We start from the raw sequence: 27,146 nt of genomic DNA on the forward strand, positions 1-27,146 counted from the left end.
GACTTGGGACGCCCAGGTGGCTCGGTTGGTTAAGCATCCGACTTTGGCTCAGGTCATGATCTCACAGTTCGTGGGTTTGAGCCCCACGTTGGGCTCTGTGCTGACAGCTCAGAGCCTGGAGCCTGCTTCAGATTCTGTGTCTCCCTCTCTGCCCCTCCCCCATTCGTGCTCTGTCTCTTTCAAAAATGAATAAACATTAAAAAACATATTTAAAAAGGGTTAGACTGTTTTGTCCACTTGAAGCAACTGCTCAGTTGGATACATAAAGAATGGAGCTGAACTGCAAGCAACTGCCTCGGTGTCTACTGTGCTCCCTCTGTGGGGGTCCAGGGCTAGACATTCTTTTTGGAAAATTTGGAAATTTCACCTCACCAGAAGAAGGCTGAACCCGTGTGGGTGGTATTGAAATGTTGTTTGGCATTATTTTGGAAAGAGAACAGTGCTTATACTACGTTGTCTCTATGACTGGTTTCTTGGTCAGTGTCCCAAAACTTCTGACTTCTTTCTTTTAAAAAAGAATCAAAAGCAAGCTTCAGAGGATGAAGGGAGTCATCTCTAATTGTGATAAGGTCCAGAGGCAGGGGTTTATAAACCTAGTCCTTAATACCTCTATGCTGGGCATCATTTTCTTTTCATAAATGATTCTCCTAGAAGTCAGTAAGGACTTTGTTCAGGCCACAAAAGCATGGTATTTATCATGGTATACCTTATTTTGCCAAGATCAGAGCTGCTGAAAAGGTGAAATGACTGGCAGTGATTTTAAAGAGTTTTAATGTTAGTTCAATTAAAAGGCACATTAAGTGATGATAAAATTTAATTACGTTGTTGTTTTAATTATTTTCATCATTTGATACTTGATTTTCAGGGAATCATTTTGTTAAATAAAAACTTAGTATCTGAATACCTGGCTGTTAAACGTGTGGAATTTAAAGCCCTTCCCTTTGCTTCTCAGGTAATAGAGACTTAAGAGTTTCTTTAGTTTCTTTAATACTCATAGATGAGTAGTCACAACACATGTTCAGAGAAAGGCCATTAGTCTGACCAAAGGGCGTGGTAGTGGAGAGAACAAGGGGGCCCTGCAACTTACCAGTTCCACCACCCTCAGCAAGTTATATACACTTATCCATAAAATTAAGTAATGACAACATCTCCCACTTAGGGAAACTTAAAAGGTAATTGAACTAATATTCATGTGGAATGATGCCTGCATATAGTAAGAATTGATTAACACAGAAACTATTATTATTTGGGGGCACCGGGTGGCTCAGATGGTTGAGTGTCTGACTCTTGATGTCAGCTCAGTTCATGATTCCAGAGTTGTGGGATCAAGCCCTAAGCCGGGCTCTGTGCTAACCATGGAGTCTGCTTGAGATTCAATCTCTCTCCCCCTTCCCCACCTCCCCCCCCACCAGTCCCTCTCCCCCGCTCACTCTCTAAAACAAAATAAAAATTAAAAAACAAAACTATTATTATCTTAAAATAAGAAGCATGACTGAAATTATGGTCCATATATTTTCCTAGGTATATATATATTTTTAAATGCAGCTTCTCTTTTATTAGGAAACATTAAAAAAAAAAACAACAACAACTACGAACAGCCACGCATCTCAGTAACAAAGATTATTGCTTTGTGTTCTCAGGGCTAATAGGTAAAGCACCTCACACACACAATTAACTCTCCAAAGGGGTTTTCAGGGATGGGAACTGTGATGGGGAAGAGAGCTTAGGTCCCCAGCCTCAGACCTGGGGTGAGGGACATAGACGGGGGGCCAACAACAGGTAAGTGGGCCTCAGCCATGCCATGCCAGCCAGGTCACTCACTGTTCAGGAAGTCAGACCCTGAGCCTCTTTTTCCTTTGAAGGGGGCTTGGGAGCTCGGGGATGCCAAGGGGCTCTGGCCATGGGACCATCCTGGTGGGAAACTTCAGTGAGAGAATGTGGGGGGTTCCCTGAGAAGCCCTTTGCTTTCCCCTGGGGTCCGCCCCTTCCCAAAGTACCCCCTTGATGCCTGCTCATGGGGGGCTCAGAGCAGAAACCATGAAGGCCTGACCTAGGCAGGGAGCAGGGGAGACCTTTGGAGAGTTAATTCCTTTCCAGCAGTCGTTCCAGGCGAGCCCTTCTCTTTCCTCACCCCTTGCCCCCATGCTGGGTTTTTGGGGTGAGCAGGCCCAAGGCCTTGACCCCTGGGGTCACTTAATCCCCAACTGAATATCCATAATATTGAACTGTTCAAACAGTCTACTGTTTGGAGACTATCTAACCAGTCTATTCTCAATCATATCTCCAAAGATACCTTTGTCCTCAAGCTCACTATCATGCAATAACTTCAGACTCTTGTTATTTCTTTCCAGAAGTTTTTGTCCTCGCCTTCAAGAGGCCCTCCAAAATTCGTACAGAAAACTGTTTCTGAAGCTCAGATTTGATTATGTTACTTCCTTGCCCCATGCCACTGAATGGCTCTCATCTATTACACATTTTGATTTAGTATATAAAGCCCTAACCTTCCTTCCACCTCATCTCCTGACTGGTGTCCCTTTCTCCAGCACTATCAAACTTTAGAATTCCATGAAGAGCTAACCTGTTTGACCTGGGGGCTTTCTCTACTTCCCTGGTCTGAGAAACTCTTACTCACCCTTGGAGAATTAGATCAAGCTCACTCCTATGTGAGGACTTAATACAGGGCCTGTGAACTTGGATGAGAAAAAAAAAAATTCACCTCTATTTCATTAGCCTTTCACTAAAATTTAGCCTTTCCTTCAATTATGAATGTAGGCAATAAACTACAATAATAGAAATCATGTATATTTTCATATCCCATTATAGTAGCTATAGAAATCTCAAAAACCATTTACATTCACTATGGTTTTGAAACTTTGGCATTAGCTCTGCAGCCAGATCTATTACTCAATGTTAGTGAGGAACTACACACATCACTATGTTAACAAATTTATTTAGCAAAATACTTTGGCAACTGTATTTCAATATACTTGATTTCCTTTGTACTCTTATATAATTGATTTTACGCGGCTGGAAACATTACTCTATGAAGGCATCTAGAATAATGTTAAGGTTAAGAACTGTGTGAAGCCTTCTAGGACAGCCCTAGGAGAAGTGAATTATGCAAGGACAGGCTCTGCTACATCTGTCAGCCTTTACCACACTACTTTGAAGTTATTTATTCGCATCTTTCTCCCTTCTAGCTTTGAATGTGGAGTAAGGCTTCCTTTTTTCCTTTTAATCTCAATATCCCCTGACCTATTGCCATTCTCAAAAATGTTTATTAAACAATGAACTGATTCCAAAAGTATATAAATTTTTTTTTCTGAAGTGTGGTATTCTTTGATTTGCTAAAGTGTATGAAATCATGCAATGATCAATTGCTGGATGTCTGCTTTCTAAAACCAGGCTGCTTAGGATACAAGATTTCATTTTTCTAGTCTTCCAACGTATTCACCATATAACCTTGATGTTATAGTCCAAGAGGCATGTGTCATACTATCTTGTTTCACTATTTACTCATTAGTATTAGGATAACATTCTCTTGTTATTACCAAGAAACAGTGTCAAAAACTCATTGAACCACTGCCTGACCAAGTGCGTGACTTGTTGTGTGCCCAGAGATCATCCCATCTCAACTGCTGTGTCTGTTGGCATGCCTACAAATGAATCACTAAATATGCTGTAGACAGGATTGGAAGAGACAAAGGCTTGGAAGCTTCCTACATTAACAACTATTTTATAGCAACAAAGTGTTACCAAATTTTCTACCAAATATACCTAAATTCCAGGATTATGAAACTATACATGAAACTTCCTTTAGTCAGTGTCACCTACCTTCTTCCAACTCCAGCCAGCCAGCCAACCCCTCTCTTGGCCAGCCAACCAACCAACCAACCAACCAACCAACCAACCAACCACCCGGTTAACCAAAATAGTTTCTGAAGTTACATTCACTAAAAAGAGTCTTTTAACCAGATTGTTATGCTTTGTATTAAAAAATAAAACAGGGGCGCCTGGGTGGCTCAGTCAGTTAAGTGGCCAGCTCTTGGCTTTGGCTCAGGTCATGTCTCACAGTTCATGAGTTCAAGCCCCGTGTCAGGCTCTGCGCTGACAGTACAGAGCCTGCTTGAGATTCTCTCTCTCCCTTTCTCTCTCTGCCTCTTCCCTGCTTGTGTACATGCTCTCTCTCAAAATAAATAAGCTTAAAAAACAAAATAAAAGAATGGCCCACTGCAAAAGGTATTTCCCTACCTCACATAAAGGGAAAACATAGATAGTAGGGTGTATGTAACATGCTTTTACACTGTGATGGAAATGCTGCAATTCAACAAACCATAATGTTTAAATGTTAATCCCTGAACTGTTTTCATCACTCGTTCAATATCATAATCTATAAGAAGGTGATCTTATTTTATTTAAACTTAATTGGAGAATAGTTAAGTTTTTTGGAAACTCCATTTAGTACTCATTTTATTTGCAGTGCCCTTGGCCGTTATTATAGGGAAATACCCCAGTGGTTATGGCTGTAGTCTATTGCTGTCACAGTACTGGATGGTGCATTCCTTTTGTTTACACAGAACAAAGTAGGGATGATAATCTAAGGTAGGTTGGCTTGAAATGTGAACAGAACTCTTCCAGGTTGATTTTATTTATTCATTACAATGACCAGAGCTCTTGAATGAGACAAAGGGTCCTTATGGGTTATCAGAGATACATGTTTTTCCCTTTACCTTTTTCTGTTACTTCAAACCTAAACGGACAAGTTCAGAAGAGCTTTTCTCAAAGAGTCTTCTGAATTCCAGAAGGAATGAAAACAGAAGAATAGAAGTGACAGCAAATACTAAGTACTGTTCTTACTACGTTATTGCTATATTTAATAGGCAAGTACGAGGAAGTCTGCAGACCTACACCCCTGGAACATTGTTTCCGAGAGGTGGACGAGAGTCAAGTTTCAGATCCCTGGGCTCCTCTCACCTGACTATGATTCTAACTGTGTGTAAAGCTTTTGTCCTTGCATGTCATCTACCTGAGCACCCAGCCCTGTCACTCCCCTCCAACCTACTGAGTCTCTATGTCTTCATAGTCAGTGTCAACCCTGCATTACTTCCTGCCTAGGCTACTGAGCTCTTTTACTTCATCTCCCTCTAGCCCCCTTGGTCCTTCTCTATCAGTTATCTACTCTGCAGCCAGAGTGAGCTTTTAAAAACACAAATCAGATTATTTCACCTCAACACCCTTCAAAGACATCTCAGTAATCTAACACAATGTTCTGAATTCTCATGGTTTACGAGGCTCCAGAACAGTCTGTCACTGGCGTGCCATCCAGTCTATCTCTGGGCCATTCTACTGCTGACCTGCTATACCTCACCTCCCTGGTACACTATTTGAAGAAGCCCTCCCTGGGGAGGGCCTGTCCACATGATGCTCCTTCTTCCTGCGATATTGTTTCCCTGCTCTGCACAGCTAAACTAGAGTCCTCCTTTTTGTCTTTCTGGTTTCCCAAGAAACACTGCTTGACTATGGCAAACACAAGTTTGAACACAGGATCCTGCTATTGTGGGGCTTTGTAGGTCTTTGGCCAAGTGCCAAGGCATGAAGATAAAAAGGTCATGAAGAAAATGAAAATGTCCCGTAAGTGGCCAACTACTTCCAAGAATCTCTTGCACAATTCTCATCCAGGTGTCAAATTCATGCCTGGGTATTTAAATGTTACCAAAAGACATGTATAACTATTTGGAGATAAGGGTATATGATGGGCTTTCTATTTCAATGCTTATTTTCCCTTTATGTACATTTATCTTCATCTGAAGTAGGTCTATGGATATTATTCAACAGACATATTTTCTTCTGTAACTTCAAAGCATATTAGCCTGTATAACCAGGCCAAAAAAATTAAAGTAGATTAATTTTAAAGGAAATCACTAGGTGGGAAACAAAATTTGACCAAAATGGAATGTTTCAATTTATAGTGTAATACTACATTCATTGTCAAGTTGCTAAGAATTACTGGATACAAACACATCTTCACCAGGATGCTAAATGCTGAGAAAAAAATTAGGGGCTACTGGGGTTTCTGCACATTTCTAAATTTTATGATTGAATCTAATAGTTTTGTAGTGTCATGCCAACAATGTATGCTAAATCACACAAGGTTGGTGAAAGGAGAAGGAAAAATGTAGGGAATGCAAAAATGTTTTTACTGTAAATAAACCTTGAGGAGCTAATTAGTTAGGCATATACAGTTTCTCAAAACTAGCGTGATCACCGTAGGGAGGCCTATAATGAAGCAACAGTTTGTCAATTTCAATGCTTGTAAACTTCATCTGGACAGGAAAACATGAAAATAGTATGCCACAGAAAAAGGACCACATTGATTATTTTTGTACTATTGCTTTAACAATGTTCAAGGGAGTAAAAAAAGAAAAGAAGCTGGCATTTAAAAAAGTTGAAGCATTATGGTATGTGGTTTTTTTTTTTTTTTTTTTTAATTTTTTTTTTTTCAACGTTTATTTATTTTTGGGACAGAGAGAGACAGAGCATGAACGGGGGAGGGGCAGAGAGAGAGGGAGACACAGAATCGGAAACAGGCTCCAGGCTCTGAGCCATCAGCCCAGAGCCCGATGCGGGGCTCGAACTCCCGGACCGCGAGATCGTGACCTGGCTGAAGTCAGACGCTTAACCGACTGCGCTACCCAGGCGCCCCGGTATGTGGTTTTTAATGGAAGATGTACTCGAATCACCTGAGGGAGAATTTCTAACATATCCTCCACTATTCTGGTGAGGCAGATCCATGGGAATGAGGGATGGGTAGCTTAAACACTTCCTTAGAAGATTCTAAGTAAGACTCTCAAATAGGAAATTTTAAAAGATAAAATAAAAATGAATCAAAGGCCCATTCTCTTTTGTAAATTCCTACTAAAATATAGTGATTGTCTCACCCAATAACCCCACTTTATTTTCATGATCTCTTCTACCTTACCTAGTTGCTCATAGTTAATCAATTACTATTTAATTCCTCTTGATTTTTCTCTCCTAAGTCTATCTAGAATTACTCTGTTTATCTTCAGTATTGCCACTATAGTCCAGGCAACCATTATCTCTCTCATAGACAACCCTAATAACCAATCTCCCTACATGAGCACATGCCTGCCCTCTGTGCACCCCACCCCCAGAGAGAAAGCTTAGAATTGAAAATCTGGCCAAGCCACTACCCTGCTTGAAACTTCTCAATGGGTTCATGTTCCTAGACTGAAGATCAGAGTAGCTCACATGACTTCTGAGGTCCTGCACTATCTGGCTCCACCTACTTTACCAGTGTTTTCTTATGCTTCTCTGACTGCATTAGCATTCTTTCAGTTCCTTGTACTTGCCAAGTTCCCTGTGCCTTGCATGACCTTTGCATCTGCTGTTTCTTCTGCTAGGCATGCTCCTCTCCCCCTTTCAGAGCTCAGTTCAAACATCCTATCCACAGGGTAATCTTTTCTGAAAGACGACCCATTATCCCAAAGTCATCTCCAATTATAAGTTTTACTCATTGTAACAATTCTATAACATTTACTGAATGCTTATTATGTCCCAGACACCATTTTCTTATATTAATTCACCCTTACTATAACCTTATAAGGAGGTGTTCCATAAATATTTTTAAGTAAATGCATGAATACATGAATGAATGAATGAGATGAAAATCCTAGGGCAAGGGTACCTTGAAATTCTACAAAATGCAGTTTAGGAAATATCTGTCTACTTTGAAGGATTTTATGATAGTGATTTACATATACATTACACCACACTTGAAAATAATAAACGGTCAAAGATTCAACGAAAGTGTTACTTAGCAAAAGTATGAATCTTCAAAGCTTCGATAGCTCTCATAAGAAAATATGTTTAATTGGATACAGAAGAAATAGTACATTAGTAATATGAGAGTATGAAGCCAAAGGCCGTTTTGGCAGTATATGTATATATATTCTTATACAGATCTAGGATTTAAAAATTTTTTTTCAACGTTTATTTATTTTTGGGACAGAGAGAGACAGAGCATGAACGGGGGAGGGGGAGAGAGAGAGGGAGACACAGAATTGGAAACAGGCTCCAGGCTCTGAGCCATCAGCCCAGAGCCCGACGCGGGGCTCGAACTCACGGACCGTGAGATCGTGACCTGGCTGAAGTCGGACGCCTAACCGACTGCGCCACCCAGGCGCCCCTACAGATCTAGGATTTAGATGATACCCACAAAGGAGTTACTTCTCCCAGTCATGGTTAGTACCCTGTGAGAGCTTTTATTCAGTTGGCTGAATATCTGACTACAGCAACTTGCTTCTGTCTCCATCTCTGTACAGTAAAAAGAAGATCTGAAAGATGTCTTTTAAATTCACTTCACACAAATAGAACCAGGTCTTGGAATAAAATATCAATAATTTAAAAAATTGAAATATTCTGGAGTTTGGAGAAAGATGATAGAGTAGGAGAATCTTGCACTCACCTTGCCCTATGGACACACTGAGATAACAGCTACATCTCTGCAACTAACTAAAGACAACCCGAGGACTGGCAGAAGGGACTGTCCAGCTACTCATACAGAGAAGGCCACATCAAAAAGCATAAGAGGGATGAATGTTGGAAATCAAGCCTACTAGTGAGACTAATCACAAATGGAAGGAGGGGTGCCTAAGTGGCTCAGTTGGTTAAGCATCTGACTTTGGCTCAGGTCCTGATCTCATGGTTCGTGGGTTTGAGCCCCACAACGGGCTCTGTGCTCACAGCTCAGAGCCTGGAGCCTGCTTCAGATTTCGTGTCTCCCCCCCTCTCTCTCTGCCCCTCCCCTGATCACTCGCTGTCTCTCAAAAATGAGTAAGCGTTAAAAAAAAAAAAAAAATGGAAGGAATACCACCACACTAGCCACACCTGTCCCTGGGACCCTCACTGTGAATATGAGTCCCCATTACACCCAGCTGTGGTCTTAACTTGGGGAGCTTTAAAAATAAGCAGGGCTTGGGGCACCTGGGTGGCTCAGCTGGCTGAGCGTCAGACTCTTGATTTTGGATCAGGTCATGATCTCATGCTTCATGAGCACATAGCCTGCCTGGGATCCTATTTCTCCCTCTCTCTACCCCTCCCCAACACGCTTGCATGCTCTTGTGCTCTCTCTCACTCTCTCTCTTGCAAAATAAATAAACATTAAAAAAAATAAGCAGGGTTTGATTCTGGGAACTTTAACAATCAACAGGCTTACCTCCAGGAGAGCAGAAGGTGGTAGGAAACTGAGTCCCTTCGCTGAAAGAGTCAGCAAAATAATTCTATCTGAGACACACAACCAAAGCAGCAGTTTGAAAAGCACCTAGAGGTGTATGTGAAAATTTACTGGCTTATCTTAGAACACGTGCTGAAGAGGTAATTTCAGGAAATTTTGGGGGCCTTCAGGAAATTTCTCGGGAACAAAAGTGCTTGCAGGTACCATTTCTCTTCCCCATCCCCCAGCCTAGATAGCTGGATGCATGAGGACCCAGTTCTAATACTCTCCATCTACTCTGCTAGCACCGTGTGCCCCACCCCAGCACTTTTCTGTGGACCCCATACAGCCTGCCCACTTTGGCAAAGGCAGGCTTCTCTCCAAACTGTCTCCTGCTCCACCAGACCCTGCAAGCAACCTGGGCAAAGACTGGTGCTACATCCAAGTTACTCCCACCATGAGGAATCAGGAGATATAACCCCACATACCAGAGTATCTGCAGTTCCAGCAGCTGAGCTTCTTAGCTGCTGCCCTTTGGTGCACCTGCAGCTATGGCAGAGCTTGTTAACTGCCAAGAACCAGGCTAACTGCTGGCTCCAACCACCAGTAAGAGCCTGGGAGCAAGGCGCAAGGGAGCAAGCACTGCCTTTCAGTGAGGGCTAACTGCAGACAGCTCATCTGGCTGCTGGCCCTACCCACCAAAAAGCCCATAGCTGCCACAGACTGGCCTCTTAACAGCCTAGGGATCATTGCTGGCCCAGTGTGCCCACACTAGGCAAAGTGGGTCATTACAACTGGCCATGCTGAAATCAATCAAGACTTAGTCACAACATGAAGGAATATGCAGCCCACACAAGGGACACCTCTTGAGACCTGGTTATAGTGACCACAAAGGACTGCACTACAGGGCACCACAGGACCTCTTCTATACAAGGTCACTACTTTCAAGATCAGGAGATGTGGCTGACTTTTCTAATACACATAAACAAACATAAAGAGTTACACAAAACGAGGAGACAGAGGAGTATGTTCCAAATGAAAAAATAAACAAAATCACAGCAAAAAAGTTAAATGAAGCAGAGATAAGCAGTATGCCTGATAAAGAATTCAAAGTAATGACCACAAAGATACTCACTAGACTTAAGAGTGAATTAGCTCAGTGAGAACTTCAACAAAGAGATAAAAATATAAAAAATAATCAGTAACACATTCATATCATAGGGATCCCAGAAGAAGAAGAGAGAGAAGAGGACAGAAAACTTATCTGCAGAAATAACAGCTGAAAGCTCCCCTAATCTGGGCAAGGAAACAGACATCAAGGTATAGGAGCAAAGAGAGTCCCTAACAAGTTGAACCCAAGGAGGTCCACACCAAAGGACATAGCCATTAAAATGACAAAAAGTAATGATAAAGGGAGAAGTTTTAAGTAATGAAAAATAAAAAAAGGAAACAAAGTATTAGCTTAGGAGACAGCTTTTGCCTCTTCCTGACTTCCGAACATGTAATTGTTCAGGAGGATAATGGAAGCTTCCATATTATTCTTCTCCTAATGGAAATTCCAGAGGAGGGATCCTCCCCTCTCCTCCAAAGGGAGCAGAAAGGTATGGCTACATGAGGATTTACTTCTTTACTTCCTTTCAAGAACTTTTCTCTGTTCCACATCCTAACTCCTGTTCTTGTTTAATAGAACCAGAGTTTAATGGCTTACAACTCAGGTGCAGGCCCTGCTTCTAGGTTTAAAATGGGAGCTGTTGAGTAATATATGTGAGTAGATGCTCCTCTGGATCTGAGCTGTGGTCTCTTCTGTGCTCTCCTTGGAGCTTGTTGAGTTGGCTGTCAACCCAGTTAGGAAATAGGGGAAGCAGGCCCCAAGAGTATTGTCTTTCCTCAGGCCAAGATCTCTCCCTCATGTGTGGAATCCTTGGTGAGGAAGCTTAGGAGCTGCTACTACTGCCTATGGCACTGGCATGTGACACCCAGTGACAGAGGACATGCAAGTGTGACCGGGGTTCCATTCTCTGGGCATGACAAGCATCTGGCCCTTTCTCCTGGAGATTAACTGGAGTGTAGGAGTGTGGCCAGTGGTGAGGAGGCCATTAGAGTTCTCATCCCCTTCCCCATAGAGACACTTTTGGATAAATAACAGAAGTAATAGGTAAGTGGCCATATTCCAAAGCTGACTCCCTGCCCCAATCCCTCAGGGAATGTTGCCTGATCATCTGCCAATGAGTTTCTGGGGCTGCCTCTATCATAAATACTCTGATTAAAATGTAAATGTAGCCAACTTATCAGCTTCCCATTAAAATGACTCTAAAAATGCCATTAATCAGCTGAAAGATACGTAGTGAAATATCACTCATCAATTGTAACTGCTTATGATAATTAACAAAGCTTTATATTTACCCCAAGCATGTGTTGATCTATCCATTATGCCAAGGTTCACTCTCACACTATTCGTTTTCTTCCGTAATGCATTTTTCCTGTTATCCATAGGCTAATGAAAGCCAGGAAATCAATAAATATAAATTATGCATGCAAAGAAAAAAATGAGAGAAAAGAACACCATTACATACAAGGGAAACACCATGCAACTAACAACATTTTTTAGCAGAAATTTTGCAGGCAAGAAGGGACTGGCATGATATATTGAAAGTGCTGAAAGGAAAGAGCCTATAAACAAGAATACTCAGCAATGTTATCATTCAGAATAGAAGGAGAGATAGAGTTTCCCAGACAAAAGTTAAGGGAGTTCATCACCACTAAACCAACCTTACAAGAAACCTTCAAGGGAATTCTTTAAGTGGAAATAATGAGAAATAAGAAAATTCTGAAAGAAAAAAAAAACAAGTAAAGAAGTAAAATCAATTATACCTACAAAAACTAGTCAAAGGATACACAAAATAAAAGAATGCAGAATATGACTTCATATACATAAGACATTGAGGGGGAGTAAAGAATTAATACTTTTAGAATGTGTTTGAACTTAAGTGACAATCAATACAGACTGCTATACACACCAGATATATATGAGACCAATGGTAACCACAAATCAAAAACCTATAAGAGATACAGAAAATTGAAAGAGAAAGGCACCCAAGCATAACTCCAAAGAAAACCATCAAACTATAAGGGGGATAGAGTAAAAAGGAAGGAACAGATAACTACAAATAACCAGAAAACAATGAACAAAATGGCAATCAGGAAACACCTATCAAATATAACTTTAAGTGTAATGAGCTTAATGATCCAATCAAAAAACATATGGTGACAGAATAAATGAAAAATCAGACCCATCTATATGCTGCCTACATAAGATTCACTTCAGACCTAAAGACACAGAACGAAAACGAAGAGACAGAAAACATATCTCATGAAAATGGAGGTGCAAAAAGAAGCCAAGGTACCAATACTTACAACAGACAAAACTGACTTAAAAACACTGTAGCAAGAGACATAGGGATTGACCTAACAAGAGGATATAACAATTGTAAATATCTATGTACCCAAGATTGGAGCACCAAAATAAAATGAATATTAACAGACATAAAGGGAGAAATTGAGAGTAATACAATCAGAGTAGGGAACTTTAACACCCCATTTACATCAATAAATAGATTATTTACATCAATAAATAGATTATTCAGACAGAAAAATCAATAAGAAAAGTGTGGCTTTGAAGACACATTAGACCAGGTGAGCCTAACAGATACATACAGAACATTCCATCCAAAAACAACAGAATACACATTCTTTTCAACTGCACAGATCATATGTTGGGTCACACAATAATTCTCAATAAATTTAAGAAGGCTGAAATCTTATCAAGCGTCTTTTCCTACCATAATGGTAGGTATGAAAACCATAATGGTATGAAACTAGAAAAAAATTACAAGAAAAAACTCTGGAACACACACAAACACATGGAGACTAAACAATAAATGGGTCAAGTAAGAAATAGAAGTGGAAATCAAAACATACAGAGAAAAATGAAAATGAAAATACACTGTCCAAAATCTTTGGGACACAGCAAAAGAAGTTACAAAAGGTAAGTTTACAGTGATACAAGCCAGCTTCAAGAAACAAAAAAAAATTCAAAAACCTGGTTCTACACCTACAAGAGCTAGGAAAAGATGATTAAATCTCATAGCAAGTGGAAGGAAGGAAATAATAGAGATTCAAGTGGAAATAAATGAAATAAAGACTAAAAAAAAATAGAAAAGAGGAATGAAACCAAGACCCAGTTCTTTCAAAAGATAAAAATAATAAATCTTTAGTCAGACTCATCAACAAAAAAAGGGAGAGGACATGAATACATACAATCAGAAATGAAGGATAAGAAATAACAACTGATACCAAGGAAATACAGAGGGATTATAAGAGAATATTATGAAGAATTATATGCCAAAAAATTGGACAGCCTAGAAAAAAATGGATAAATTCCTAGAAACATACAATCTTCCAAAACTGAATCAGGAAGAAACAGAAAATATGAACTGAACAATTATTAGTAATGAAGTTGAATCAGTAATCAAAAAACTCCCAACAAACAAAAGTTCAGGACCAGATGGCTTCACAGATGAATTCTACCAAACACTTAAAGAATAGTTCATATTTATTCTTCTCAAACTATTCCAAAAAATAGAAGAGGAAGGAAAACTTGGGCCAGTACTACACGGATACCAAAACCAAGGACACTACAAAAAATGAAAACTACAGGCCAGTATCTTTGATGAACACAAATGCAAAAATCCTAAAAAAAGATATTAGCAAACTGAATTCGACAATACATTTTAAAAAATCATTCACCATAATCAAGTGGGATTTATTCCAGGGATCCAAGGGTGGTTCAATATTCACAAATCAATCAGTGTGATATGTCACATTAACAAGAGGAAGGATAAAAACCAAATGATCATCTCAATAGATGCAGAAAAAACATCTGACAAAATGTAACATCCATTAACAGTAAAAACTTTCAATAAAGTGGATTTAGAGGGAACATATGTCAACATAATAAAAGCCATATATATGAAAAACCCACAGCTAACATCATATTAATGGTAAAAAAAATGGTTAAGAATGGTAAAAAACTGAAAGATTTTCCAGTGAGTTCAGTAATAAGACACAGATGTCCACTCTTACCACTTTTACTCAACATAGTACTGGAAATCCTATGGCAGTGATCACACAAGAAAAAGAAATAAAGGGCATCCAAATTGGTAAGGAAGAAATAAAACCATCACTACTTGCAGATGACATGGTACTACATATAGAAAACTTTAAAGACTCCACCAAAAACCATTACAACTGAATGAATTCAGAAAAGTTGCAGGATGCAAAAGTAATATATTGAAATCTCTTGCATTTTCTGTATACTAATAATGAAGTAGCAAAAGGAGAATTAAAAAAAACAGTTCTATTTACAATTGTACCAAAAGAATAAAATACCTAGGGATGAATTTAACAAAGGAGGTGGAAGGCCTATACTGAAGGTGATAAGACACTGATGAAAGAAATTAAAGACAACACAAATGGAAAGTTATACCATGTTCATACACTGGAAGAATTAATATCATTAAAATGTTCATACTACCCCAAGCAATCTACAGATCTGATGCAATGCTATCAAAATACCAACAGCATTTTTCACATAAATTGAACAAATAATTCTAAATTTGTATTAGAACCACAAAAGACCTAGTCAAAGCTTTCCTGAGAAAGAAGAGCAAAGCTGGATGTATCACAATCCTAGGTTTCAAGATATACTACAAAGCTATTGTAATTAAAACAGTGTGGTCCTAGCACAAAAACAGACACATATATCAATGGAACAAAATAGAGAGTCCTTGGGGCACCTGGGTGGCTCAGCAGATTGAGCATCTGATTTTGGCTCAGGTCACTATCTCATGATTCGTGGGTTCAAGCCCCGTGCTGGGCTCTGTGCTGGAGCCTGCTTCAGATTTTGTGTCTCCCTCTCTTTCTGTTCTTCCTCTGCAGTGTGTGCACACTCTTGCGCTCTCTCTCTCTCTTGCGCGCGCTCGCTCTCTCTCTCTCTCTCTCTCTCTCTCTCTCTCTCTCTCTCTCTCTCAAATAAACAGTTTAAAAAAAAAGAATCCAGAAAGAAACCTTCACTTACATGGTCAATCATCTAATGACAATGGAGGGAAGAATGCACAATAAGGGATAAGACTGTCTTTTCCATAAATAGTGTTGGGAAAGCTGTACAGCTACATTAAAAAAAATGAAAATGGACCACTTTCTTATACCATACACAAAAATAAACTATAGATGGATTAAAGACCTAAATGTAAGACTTGGAACCCAAACACCCCTAGAAGAAAACATAGGTAGTAATCTCTTGGACACCACCCTTAGCAGCATATTTATGAATGTCTCTTCAGTCAAGAAAAACAAAAGCAAAAATAAACTATTGGGGTTACATCAAAATAAAAAGCCTTTATGCAGCAAAGGAAACCATCCACAAAACAAAAGGGTGACCCAGTGAATGGAGAAGATATTTGCAAATGACATATCCCAGAAGGTATTCATATTCAAAATATATAAAGAACTTATTATACAAGTCAACACTAAAGAAAAACAATCTGATCAAAAAATGCACAGAAAACCGGAATATACATTTTTTTTAGAAAAGGTATACAGATGGCCAAAAGACACATGAAAAGATGCTCAACATCACTAATCATCAGGAAAATGCATACCAAAACCACAGCTAGGAATCACCTTAATACCTGTTAGAATGGCTAGAAATAAAAAGACAAGAAATAACAAGTGTTGGGAAGGATATGGAGAAAAGGGAATTCTCCTGCACTGTTGGCAGGAAGTAAATTGGTGCAACAACTGCAGGAAACAGGAAGGAGGTTCCTCAAAAAATTAAAAATAGAACTATCAGGTGATCCAATAATTCTACTATTGGTTATTCACCCAAAGAAAACAAAAACACTAATTTAAAAAGATATATGCACCCCTATGTTTATTATACATATGGTCAAGGTATGAAACAACCCAAGTGTCCACCAGTAAATGAATGGACAAAGAATATACAGTATTTATATATTATGCAGCCATAAAAAAGAATGGTATCTTAACATTTGCAACAACATGGATGGACCCAGAGGGCATTATGCCAAATGAAATTAAGTCAGACAGAGAAAGACAAATATTATACGATTTCACTTATGTGCAGAATCTAAAAAACAAAACGAAGAAACAACAAAAATCCAAACAGACTCTTAAATATAGATAACAAAAGGTGGTTACCAGATTGGAGGTGGATGGAGGAATAGGAGAAATAGGTGAAGGGAATGAAGAAGAACAGACTCACAGTTATAAAATAAGTCACCAATGTGAAAGGTATACCTGAAACTAATATAGCTCTGCATGTTAATTACACTTCAACAAAAAAAATCAAAACAATCCAAAAATGGGAAGTTCACACTGGAAAATATTTAGAATCGTCAATCTCTTGGGTTCAAATACTTAGTGACCCTCAACCTACAATATTATGGGCCCAAACCTACATTAATGCCTGCCACATAATGAATATCTATCAAACTAAAAAAGAACCACCATTCTTGAACCATTCATTTTTGTAAATCATCTACTGGACTCTAATTGGAATGGATTACATACTCATCACTACAGTCTACAGATCTCTACAAATAGAAGTATTAAGTCAGTGGGCATAGGCATTTAATTTTTATTAGGCAGAACTGTATTCTTTCCGAAATGAAGAATAAATATTTACACTTCCATCAATAGTATACAATATTTTAATGTAGATATTAAATCAATTTCCCTTTTAAATCTGTCTTATTTGCTCAATTCCATGGGAAAAGCACAACACCTACATTTACAGCCTAAACATTACTCATCCTATGGTACTGTATTACAAACATGACTTTCATGTTTATCTTAAAGGGGAAAATGTATACATAGTCTTAACAAAAACAAGAACAAAATCAGTAAGGATAACAGAATAAAATAAGTAAGAGGAATGCAGGCCTATTTTATAAAATCACTCAGACTATATATACACACTGTCAAATACCCACAAAGGCTAATATGTTACCCTGAAAGAAGGCACAAAATATATAACCATTTTTCACATTTACCAACTCCCAAAGGACATCAAAAATTTGGTTCTGCTTTAAAAACTGCTGCCCATTTTTGTGATGAGAATAAAAGTAGGCTGAATCACTTCTCCTACTCCATTATACCTTGGTGTTGAGATATTAGGTAGATGACAACTTAGAAGGAACAGAAGGATTAATAGGTTGATAATCATAAACTTCTATGCAAACTATATTAGGGTAATAAGTATTTTTATTTAAACTTTAAAAGTTGATGTCAAGAAAACTAATTTATTATGAAAATCATTCAAAAGTTATTTATTCTTTTTGTGTATCAGAAGCTCATAAAACTTTTCTCATACTCCAGCTGACTTTCTATCTTTAGATGATTTGACCATGCATGTTATCAGTCTTACTCTGAATCTAAATTACTCCATCTAAATCAGATATCATACTAGAGTTGTTGCTCAAACAACAGTGATTTTTTAAATAATTTGTCAGAAGTAACTGCTGAAAACATTTTACTTAAAATATCCATCAAGAAAAACAAAAGAAGGGGCACCTGGGTGGATCAGTCAGTTGCCAACTTTGGCTCAGGTCATGATCTCTTGGCTCCTGAGTTTGAGCCCCACATTGGGCTCTGTGCTGTCAGCTGAGAGCCTGGAGCCTGCTTTGGATTCTGTGTCTCCCTCTCTGCCCCTCCCCCGCTCACTTGCCCTCTCTCTCAAAAATAAAATAAACATAAAAAAAAAAAAGAAAAAAGAAAAAAAGTGGAGCACGCAGAATTCTGGTAATGGTTCTATCATCTAGCAGTTGATGTGGGATGTCCAAAGAAAGTAAACATCACTACATCTAGGAATGGTCTATTCTAAAGTGAACTTCTTTTATCTTTAAGTCTTCTTTAGAACAAGATAAAGACTACTAAAAAAATGAGTAAGCCAATGAATAAGTAACCTTATTAGTAAGAGAAAGAAGGAGTACAACCATTTATCTCTAAAGGAAAGTGAATATCAGAATTTTGGACCAGGAAGGCATAGCAATATATAGCTTCCTCATTATTGTAATGAGAATTCCACCATAAATATAATACCCGCTCAATAAGAACTTGCAAGTGGATCCCAAGTAGAATTCAGTATATCCATGTAATGTTTTAATTTCATACAGGAGTATCTGACTAAAAGTTAATAAATTAACAAATCATTCACCTATTGACTGTGCCCATCTAATTGAGGCTGATGGAATATCATATTTTGTTTTTAAAGCTAGGTCTTGTTCTAGCCATATATTTTAAAGGGGCTGCTAGCCTTTTCAACCACTAAAATGAAGTTATAAACTTTGAAACTCTGCTGCTAGATAATTGTTCTGCTCAATCTCTAATTAATTTGTTTGTTCATTCTTCAGTCCACTTGTCTATCCATCCATCTCTCCAACTTCTAATCACACAGTGTGTCTATCATTAGACTTAACATTGGAGCCCCTACACCTGCAGTTGGCCATCAGAATATGTTTCACTTTCTTCCACCATCTCTTTCTACTTTCTAATGCTCTAGAAGAACCCCAGCAGTGAAAGAAAACTTCCTTTTCTGCTTACATGAATGAGGGGATACCTGTGGAACTCTGTGAAGACTGTTAGAATATGCAGATTATAATCTACTATATCAGACATGTATATCACAGAAGAGTTTAACTGCTCACTAAAGTTATTTCTTTTACCTGGAATGTAGATGCCACTGAGTCGTATATAATCTAAAATGGTTTCACAGTATTTCTGCTTAGATTGCATAACAATCCCAACTTTTAATTTCCAGAAAAACATCATCAACATTGTGTCAAACTCCCTTTTTCCTTAACTATTTTACCCTCGAGTCTTTGCAAATGCTATTCCTCCTTCTGGTGGTCCCTCCCCGTCACCTTTCCCACCCTTACCTTCCTCTGTATGCAAGCTTCTACTTATCTCTCAAATTGTAGAAAAGTTAAAAGTAAACAAAAAGGTACTAGAAGGTACTAGAGTTAGGTTAAGGGACCATTCTGAAAACTCACCTGTATCTTGTGCAAGTAGTGTTCTGTCCTGATGGAGCTACTGGTTTAAACGTGATGCGTGGGGAAACCTGGGCTGAGAGCAGAAATCCCAAGGCAAGAATAATGAGTGCCACCGTGGTACCTTTAAAAAAAAACAAAACAAGTTTTACATCAGAGAATAGTTGGCAACATTATTTCAAACCATACTGGGTTTTCCAAGACATATCTCTGAAAAAACACCTTTATCTTCATTGGAGTATTGAAAAAAATGTTCCTAGTAAATATACAGATTATCAGAAAAACTCACTAGCACATTCACTGTGAAACAAGAAAACAGTGAAATTCAAAGCAAATATATTTGCTAGCCAAGCAGTAGACTGGTGATAATTTTCTTAAATAACCAAAAACCAGAAAACATTGGATTTTTGACAGTCTCAAAATCAATTAACACGACCAGCATTACTACGTGCCCAAGATGTCAGAAAAATGAAAGGCAATAGATTCGCACCACATGTTGCTTTCATTGCCAAGAAAATTGTTCTAATGGCATTCTCTCATGTAAGACCCCAAATCAGTAAACTAAAAACATGCTGAACAATTCAAAAGCAGCTGAAAGAACATTTCTTTTCAAGGAAGAGGAGCTTTCTTTTTTCATGACTTTAAGGTTCCAGAGATGATATATCACATGCATTAATTTGTCTTTCCTGTTGGTATTTGGAAGTAGAATCCTTGATTTTAAGTTGTAGAAAGAGTGATTAAGTGCATCACTTAAAAGGCTCACTTTTGAGACCCTTAGAGACATCCTGACAGTAAAAAACAAAGTTTTCATATTTGACTATTGTTCTAGTCACTGTGAGGATAAACAAAAAAGAGTCACAAAAAGGAAGAAGAAAGAAAATATGATTAGGGAGGGTATTTACATAGTAGTAAAGTTTTTACTGATTAAACTGGGAGATAATTTAAGATATGACCCCAAATCCTATTAAACGAATGGATAAAAGAAGAACGTTAGGGAGCGCTGTGGAATGCAATGGGAGTATATAATGGCTGGGGTGTATGTGTTTAAGATACAGGGGATGGGTCAAATTAAATCTGTGGTTAATTTCCAGCTCTGCCGTTTCTTGACTCTTGTGATCTTGGGCAACGCCCAAAATCAATTTTGTCTTCTATAAAATGGGGCTTAGTGAAAATACTTAACCTTGCAGAACTGCAGTGAATTTTAAATACCATACTCAACTTGAAAGATTTTGGTAATGCTATACCATGTATTTGGTAATACTATGTCATAAGAAGCAGCAGCAACACACACTCAAAACTGTAGAAAAAAGCTAAAGGAAGGGGAGGCCTGAAGGGGAGATAGGAAGTCCATTTTGCCATATTGGGCCAAAAAAATGCCATGAACCTAAAATCATAATTTGTTTTCCCCTTGTTGGCTTAAACTCAGAACTAGGAATAGTTTCAGGAGTTTCTTTTCTGAAAAGACTATCAGAGCCCTGAACTAGGAAAATGAAAAGAGGTCTTTTGGAAAGAGAGGAGATATACTGGGTCTATTATGAAAATCATCCCTCTCTCTTCAAATAAGACAAACCATGAATTTTACTGTAAATTTCTCTATCAAAGAACCTAGGTCCTTAAGTGTTTTTTTCAACCTGGAAACTTCGATACTTTAACATTGTAAGGAAACAGGATACTTTTCTTTCATCGTGTTTATCAAATAATCAAATAATTTACAAATGAAATGTAAACTCTAAGATGGTGTACCTACCACAGACTCACGGACTTCCAACTCTAATGCCTAGCACACAGCAGATCCCTACAAGTATTGGTTGAATGAAGGGACCATAGTGCCACAGACTTTTGCAATATTGAGTATTTTTGAAGAAAACAAAATCTTCAGACTATCTGTGAGGTCACAGGGTTAATATGGTACATATTTGAGTCAAGAGTTCTACAATATATACAACATATCTCTTGCATCTATGCCTGAAAAGGTCCAACTTACCAGCAAAATATGGTGAATGGACCATTCTAGATACACAAAATTCCTGAAGAGCTGAAGGTTTAACCCTTCTTAAGTGCAAATTTAATTTTATCTTAATGCATTTTGGATGACAATCTTTTTTAAAATCAATATTATACCTTTCCATTCTTTATTACATATAGCAGTGTTTCTCAGTCCTGATTTCCTATCGGAAGCAAATGCTTGGGATGTACATAAACCTCTGAATCAGTCTTCAGAAAATGGGGATCAAACATTTGAGTTTAAATAGATCTCCAGGTTATTGGCATCACATATGTTTGGGCATAAATTATTTTATACATATATGTGATATATCACATATATCATTGATATATCACATATATGACTTGTAAAATAAACTTTCAAGATGATAACCTCCTTAAGGGAAGGAAATGGTATCTTAAACGACTTCATTTATGGAATAAATTTTAAAACGATCACCTACTCCTGTCATATATTCATTCATATACCTTTAAGGCTTAAAACTACTTGAATTATCTATTTCCTTTCATTTAATAACTTACAGATATCTTATCAGCGACTTGCCAGTATTCAAATTATAGTTATTGCCTGATGAATCATTACTCCAACCCAGATTTAAGTCCAATTAAGGAAGGCCTTAGATATTCTCCAGTGTTCTGTGCACATTGGGTATATTCTTTATATTTTAAAAGAAGAGTTTCTCTTAACTAAGTATACTGTGAAATTTTGCGATTCTGATATAATTTTCCTAATAAAGATGTTCTTCACAGAAAGTGAAGTGTGTTGGATAAATAACATGCTCAAAAATATCAGATGTTATAAGTTACATTAACTACCTGATGCAAGGCTGGATAATTAATAAATACTTAGAAAAACAGTAATTCCCCTTCCCATGACTCTAATAAAGCACACTTTGTGTACACAGGTATCTCCTGGGGAACCTGTTTTGTTTTTTTTTTTTTTAATTTATTTATTTATTTTGAGAGAAAGAGAGATTACAAGCAGGGGAGGGTCAGAGAAAAAGAGCAAGAGAGAGAATTATAAGCAGGCTCAGTGCTGTCAGCACAGAGACTAACATGGGCCTTGATCTCACAAAACATGAGATCATGACCTGAGCCAAAGCCAAGAGTTGGATGCTTAACCAACTGAGCCACCCAGGTGCCCCTGGGGAACCTGTTTAAAGTACATGCTCCAGGGGAGGCAAACCATAATAGACTCTTGAATACAGAGAACAAACTGAGGGTTGATGGGGGTGAGGGAGAGGCGGAAATGGGTGATAAGCATTGAGGAGGGCACTTGTTGGGATGAGCACTGGGTGTTATATGTAAGCCAATTTGACAATAAATTATATTAAAAAAAATAAAGTACATGCTCCAGACCCCGTCTTCAGAGATCCTAATTTAATAAATCTGGGATAAGGTCCATGAATGCATATTTCAAAATAAGTACCTCTGGTAATTTTAATGGAGACAGCATCTGAGTGATGTTTTCAGAAATATTCTACTAGCAAGATCCTTGGGGAAAAATAACAGTGTTTCTGGTTTTCTGATTAACTACAGTAAAGCTACATAGATATAGACCTTTTATTAAAAGAATCAAGAGGTTGTCTTTAAATTTGTAGTATTTACAAGAAAGACTACTTATCTGACCAAGCTCTAAGGTAAGAATACCATAAAATGTCCTCCATTTAAAATTACTCATGGACTCTATATTTTATATTTCTTTGTACAAAGAGTTCTTTTGTCCAGGTCTAGATATGCATAGTTTATTTGTTGTAATTTTTAATGAATGAGTGCCTATTTAAAAATTATTTTGATTTAACTTTTCCCACTATTTTTAACCCAATATGATAAAATAAATCAGGGGTACCTGGGTAGCTCAGTCAGTTAAGCATCTGACTCTTGCTTTTGGCTCAGGTCATGATCTCAATAGCTTTGGGCTCTGTGCTGACAGCGTGAAGCCTGCTTGGGATTCTCTCTCTGTCCGTCTCTCTCTGCCCCTCCCCTGCTCTCTCTTTCTCAAAATAAGCAAACTTAGAAAAACAGATCATATAAAAATGCAAGACAGGGGACAAAATCAAATCAAAGATTTAAAAATTCTAGGCTAATTTTAGAAAATTTTAAATAAAACAGTATTCTAATAGTTAGCACTATAAGAATATTTATACCTACACAAAAATGAAAATAAAACATTTAAATAAGTATATAACTTATAAGTGTAAGTATATATCAAAAACACTGAAATAAGTATGTAAGAATCAACTGGTATCAGGAAGTGAAATGAGCATCTACTGGAAGGGTCACACTGGAGTAATACTAATCCACTAGCAAGGCTGTGAAACAGCAAGTTTTCTTCTGAATGTGTAAACTTCCATTTGTCATTAGGTTCTACTGGGACCTATTAAATCAGTTAAAAACCAGAACTGCACGAAACAGTCCTATTTACATGTATATGTACAGGTAAAAGGGGAGACCTATGACAAGAAACTAGGCCTTCTGGGGCACCTGGGTGGCTCAATCATCGGGTAAGCATCCTACTCTTGACTCCGGCTCAGGTCATGATCTCATGGCGCATGAGTTTGAGTCCTGTTTGGGCTCTGGGCTGACAGAGTGGAGGCTACATGTGATTCTCTCTCTCGGCCCCTCTCTTGCTGGCATTTTCTTGCTCTCTTTTGCTCTCTCTCTTGAAATAAATAAACTGAAAAAAAATAAAAACTAGGCCTTTCACCTCCTAATCCACTGTAATATCTACATCATCACTTTAATTGGCAACATAACAAGAAAATCAGGTGTTTACTTGATGTAATATCTCTTTCATGCCAGATCAATCAGTGCATGGTTTCAGTAATGTGCAGAGCTGGGGTGTTGGTGGTTTTGGCTGAAAAGAAATCAAGGCAGGAAAGAAAAGTGCCTATGGGTTGTTCATAAAAACCAGTACTTGAAATCTCTTGGTATTGTCCCCCCAATTAATGGTCTTAATACTTCCTCTTAATAGCCAGGGATGGGCTCTGGAAATCCTTGGAGCAGAGTACCTACACTGAGAGGTGAAACATGACATCAGCTAGAAGGCTTCAGGAAAGCTCCTGGATTCTGACAATGCATATTGGTTTCACATTATGGTTAAAACAACAAAGAATCACTCTGTCAATAATAATGCTGTGATAGCTAAGATGTGCTAGGCACCTTACTGTGTCAGGAAGAGTTTCAAATGCCATACGTGTATAAATGTGTTCAGTTCTGATTAAAACCCTATGAAGTAGGGACTATAATTAATTGCATTTTACCTATGAGAAAATGGAAACTTGCCCAAAGTCATAAAATTCCAACCCAAGCAGTATGGCTTTAGATCTACAAAGCCTGAAAAACCTCAACTGATGAGAAAATGTCTCATTGGAACACAAGAAATAAAGGGACCAAGGCTACCAGAAAAAATGTTTTTCCCTGATCTCAAAACCAGCAGTTTTCCCCAGATCTCAAAAGCCAAATTTAATCAGAAATTCTATTTAAAAAATAGACCTCTTGAAGTAGCAGTTAATGGAGGCCTTGTTGAAAAGGAAGGGTAGGTATCTATTTAAAAATGTTTAAAGTAGCTTTTACCTCTTCGTAGGGTTGATCTGAACCTCAGAAGTCAGCAAACCCAATTTCTAATCAACTGTAGGAATTTATTTTTATCACATCACTATCTGATGGTCATCTATCCTTCAGTTCAGAGTTTACCATCCTAATGAGGCAGCCGAATTCATTGTTGGAAAGCTCTATTAAGAATATTTTTCTCCTATTGGGGCGCCTGGATGGCACAGTCGGTTAAGCGTCCGACTTCAGCCAGGTCACGATCTCACGGTCTGTGAGTTCGAGCCCCGCATCAGGGTCTGGGCTGATGGCTCAGAGCCTGAAGCCTGTTTCCGATTATGTGTCTCCCTCTCTCTCTGCCCCTCCCCCGTTCATGCTCTGTCTCTCTCTGTCCCAAAAAATAAATAAATGTTGAAAAAAAAATTTTTTTAAAAAGAATATTTTTCTCCTATCAAGTAAAAATTATGCCCTTATAACATCTATCATCTGCAAAAATAAGATTCCTCTCAGGGCACCTGGGTGGCTCAGTCAGTTGAGCGGCCAACTTTGGCTCAAGTCACGATTGCATGGTTCGTGGGTTCGAGTCCTGTGTTGGGCTCTGTTGCTGACAGCTCAGAGCCTGAAGCCTGCTTCAGATTCTGTGTCTCCCTCTCTCTCTGCCCCTCCCCTGCTCACACTCTGTCCCTCTCTCTCTCTCTCAAAAGTAAACAAACATTAAAAAAAAAAAAAAAAAGAATAAGATATCTCTTAGGTCTCCCTTTAGTCTTTTTTCCAGACTAAACACTTCTGGTTTATGTGTTTATGAACACATAAGTGTTTGACAAGTTTATGAATGGATGGTTTTTAGCCTCATTGTCCTTCACCTTTCCTCACTTGCCCTTCTGCTTCCCTGTGTACCTGGGCTGTTGTGATTACCTTTGCCTCTTAATCAGACCATTTTTGTTCACCTTCCCCTCAGTTCAACTTACATGACAGACTCAAGTCCTCCCACTGGTTAGGCAAGAACAGAGGGTAGAAAGAAGCATTCCACTGTTCCTTCTGGAGGCAGGGATGGCAGAGACTACAAGTTCCTAATAACTGAGGTTGCAGCTCAGAATGTATTTTCTCATTAAAATCTGGGATGAGTGCCTGAAGCAGTGCTATTAGATCAGTGTTTAAAGGTATAATTTGGTTAAAATAGAAGTTAGCTCATGCTGGCCTGAAAACTTCACATTTTAATGAAAAAATCTTTTCTTACTCTAATACACTTATAAAGGAGTTACTGGAGGACAGATAATTGATAATTAGCAATCTGTATGTAAGAAAAAAATAAGAAAAGTATATGATGCAACAAGAGAAGACATTGGCAAAGATGGGTCTCATCCTGTCAAATGAAACAGGCTTTGTGTTAACAAAGAAATAAATAATGAAATGTACAGAATTCAAAGACAAAAGATACTTGAAATGAGAAAGGCTTTGTCTTATTTAGGTGTTACAGAAAACACACTTAACCAACCAGAATTTACCTTAGAATATGAGCCTGATTCAAACACAAAAAGTCTGCCCCTGCTTTGTGAAGAAATTATATGGTTCTAACACTATATTGCTGAAAGAGCTTTGAAAAAAAAAAAAAACTCCAAATTTACTTCCATATTATACCAAACTTAAAAATAAAACATGATTAAAAGGGAGTTTATGAATATCAAATTGTTCAAAGAAGAACAAAAAAGCACAATTATTCTTTTCACTTTTGTACCTTTGAGCAGAACTCAAAAATAACAGCAGCAGAACGTTACCCCTGTAGACTCAAATTGTTCTTACAATTCAAGTTTCTAGTCACATTCTAGTTACATATCATAACGTTAAGTTCTTTAAAAAAAAAAAACTTTTTGTGTAAAAAACTCTATCATTTGGCTATGAGAACAAGATCGTAAGTAGCATTGGTATTGTATTTTGGAAGGTGAACTTGCCATCATTAGAGAAAAGTTTGTAATTGAATTCTTCATCCAGTCACCTACCTGCTAAGCTCCCAAAGGTAAGCTTCCTGCGGCCCACTTTCTCAACAAGCCAGACTCCCACGAGTGTGAAAATGAAATTTGTGAAGGCTGTAACTGAAGCCAGCCATATCGCAAGTCTATCATCTTCAACACCAGACATCTGCAGAATGGTTGCACTGTAGTACCTGTGAGGAAAGAATAAAACAATTGTTGCTGATAGTTATTCAAAGAAACAATTATTCACATCGAAAAATATAG

General features: G+C 38.1%; 1 protein-coding gene across 2 annotated transcripts in view; it reads right to left on the reverse strand.

Moving 5' to 3' along the window:
* Window positions 1–27,146, reverse strand: part of SLC2A13 (solute carrier family 2 member 13) — a 427,568-nt gene that overhangs the window by 147,378 nt on the left and 253,044 nt on the right. For both annotated transcript variants that reach the window (XM_047867635.1, XM_047867634.1), the window contains exons 5-6: window positions 26,910–27,073; window positions 19,363–19,483 (exon numbers count right to left, since the gene is read on the reverse strand). In XM_047867635.1, coding sequence (XP_047723591.1) covers window positions 19,363–19,483; window positions 26,910–27,073 — 285 coding nt within the window. The remainder of the gene's footprint in view (window positions 1–19,362; window positions 19,484–26,909; window positions 27,074–27,146) is intronic.

This window comes from Prionailurus viverrinus, chromosome B4 (assembly GCF_022837055.1).
Source record: "Prionailurus viverrinus isolate Anna chromosome B4, UM_Priviv_1.0, whole genome shotgun sequence".
Classification (NCBI taxonomy): domain Eukaryota; kingdom Metazoa; phylum Chordata; class Mammalia; order Carnivora; family Felidae; genus Prionailurus; species Prionailurus viverrinus.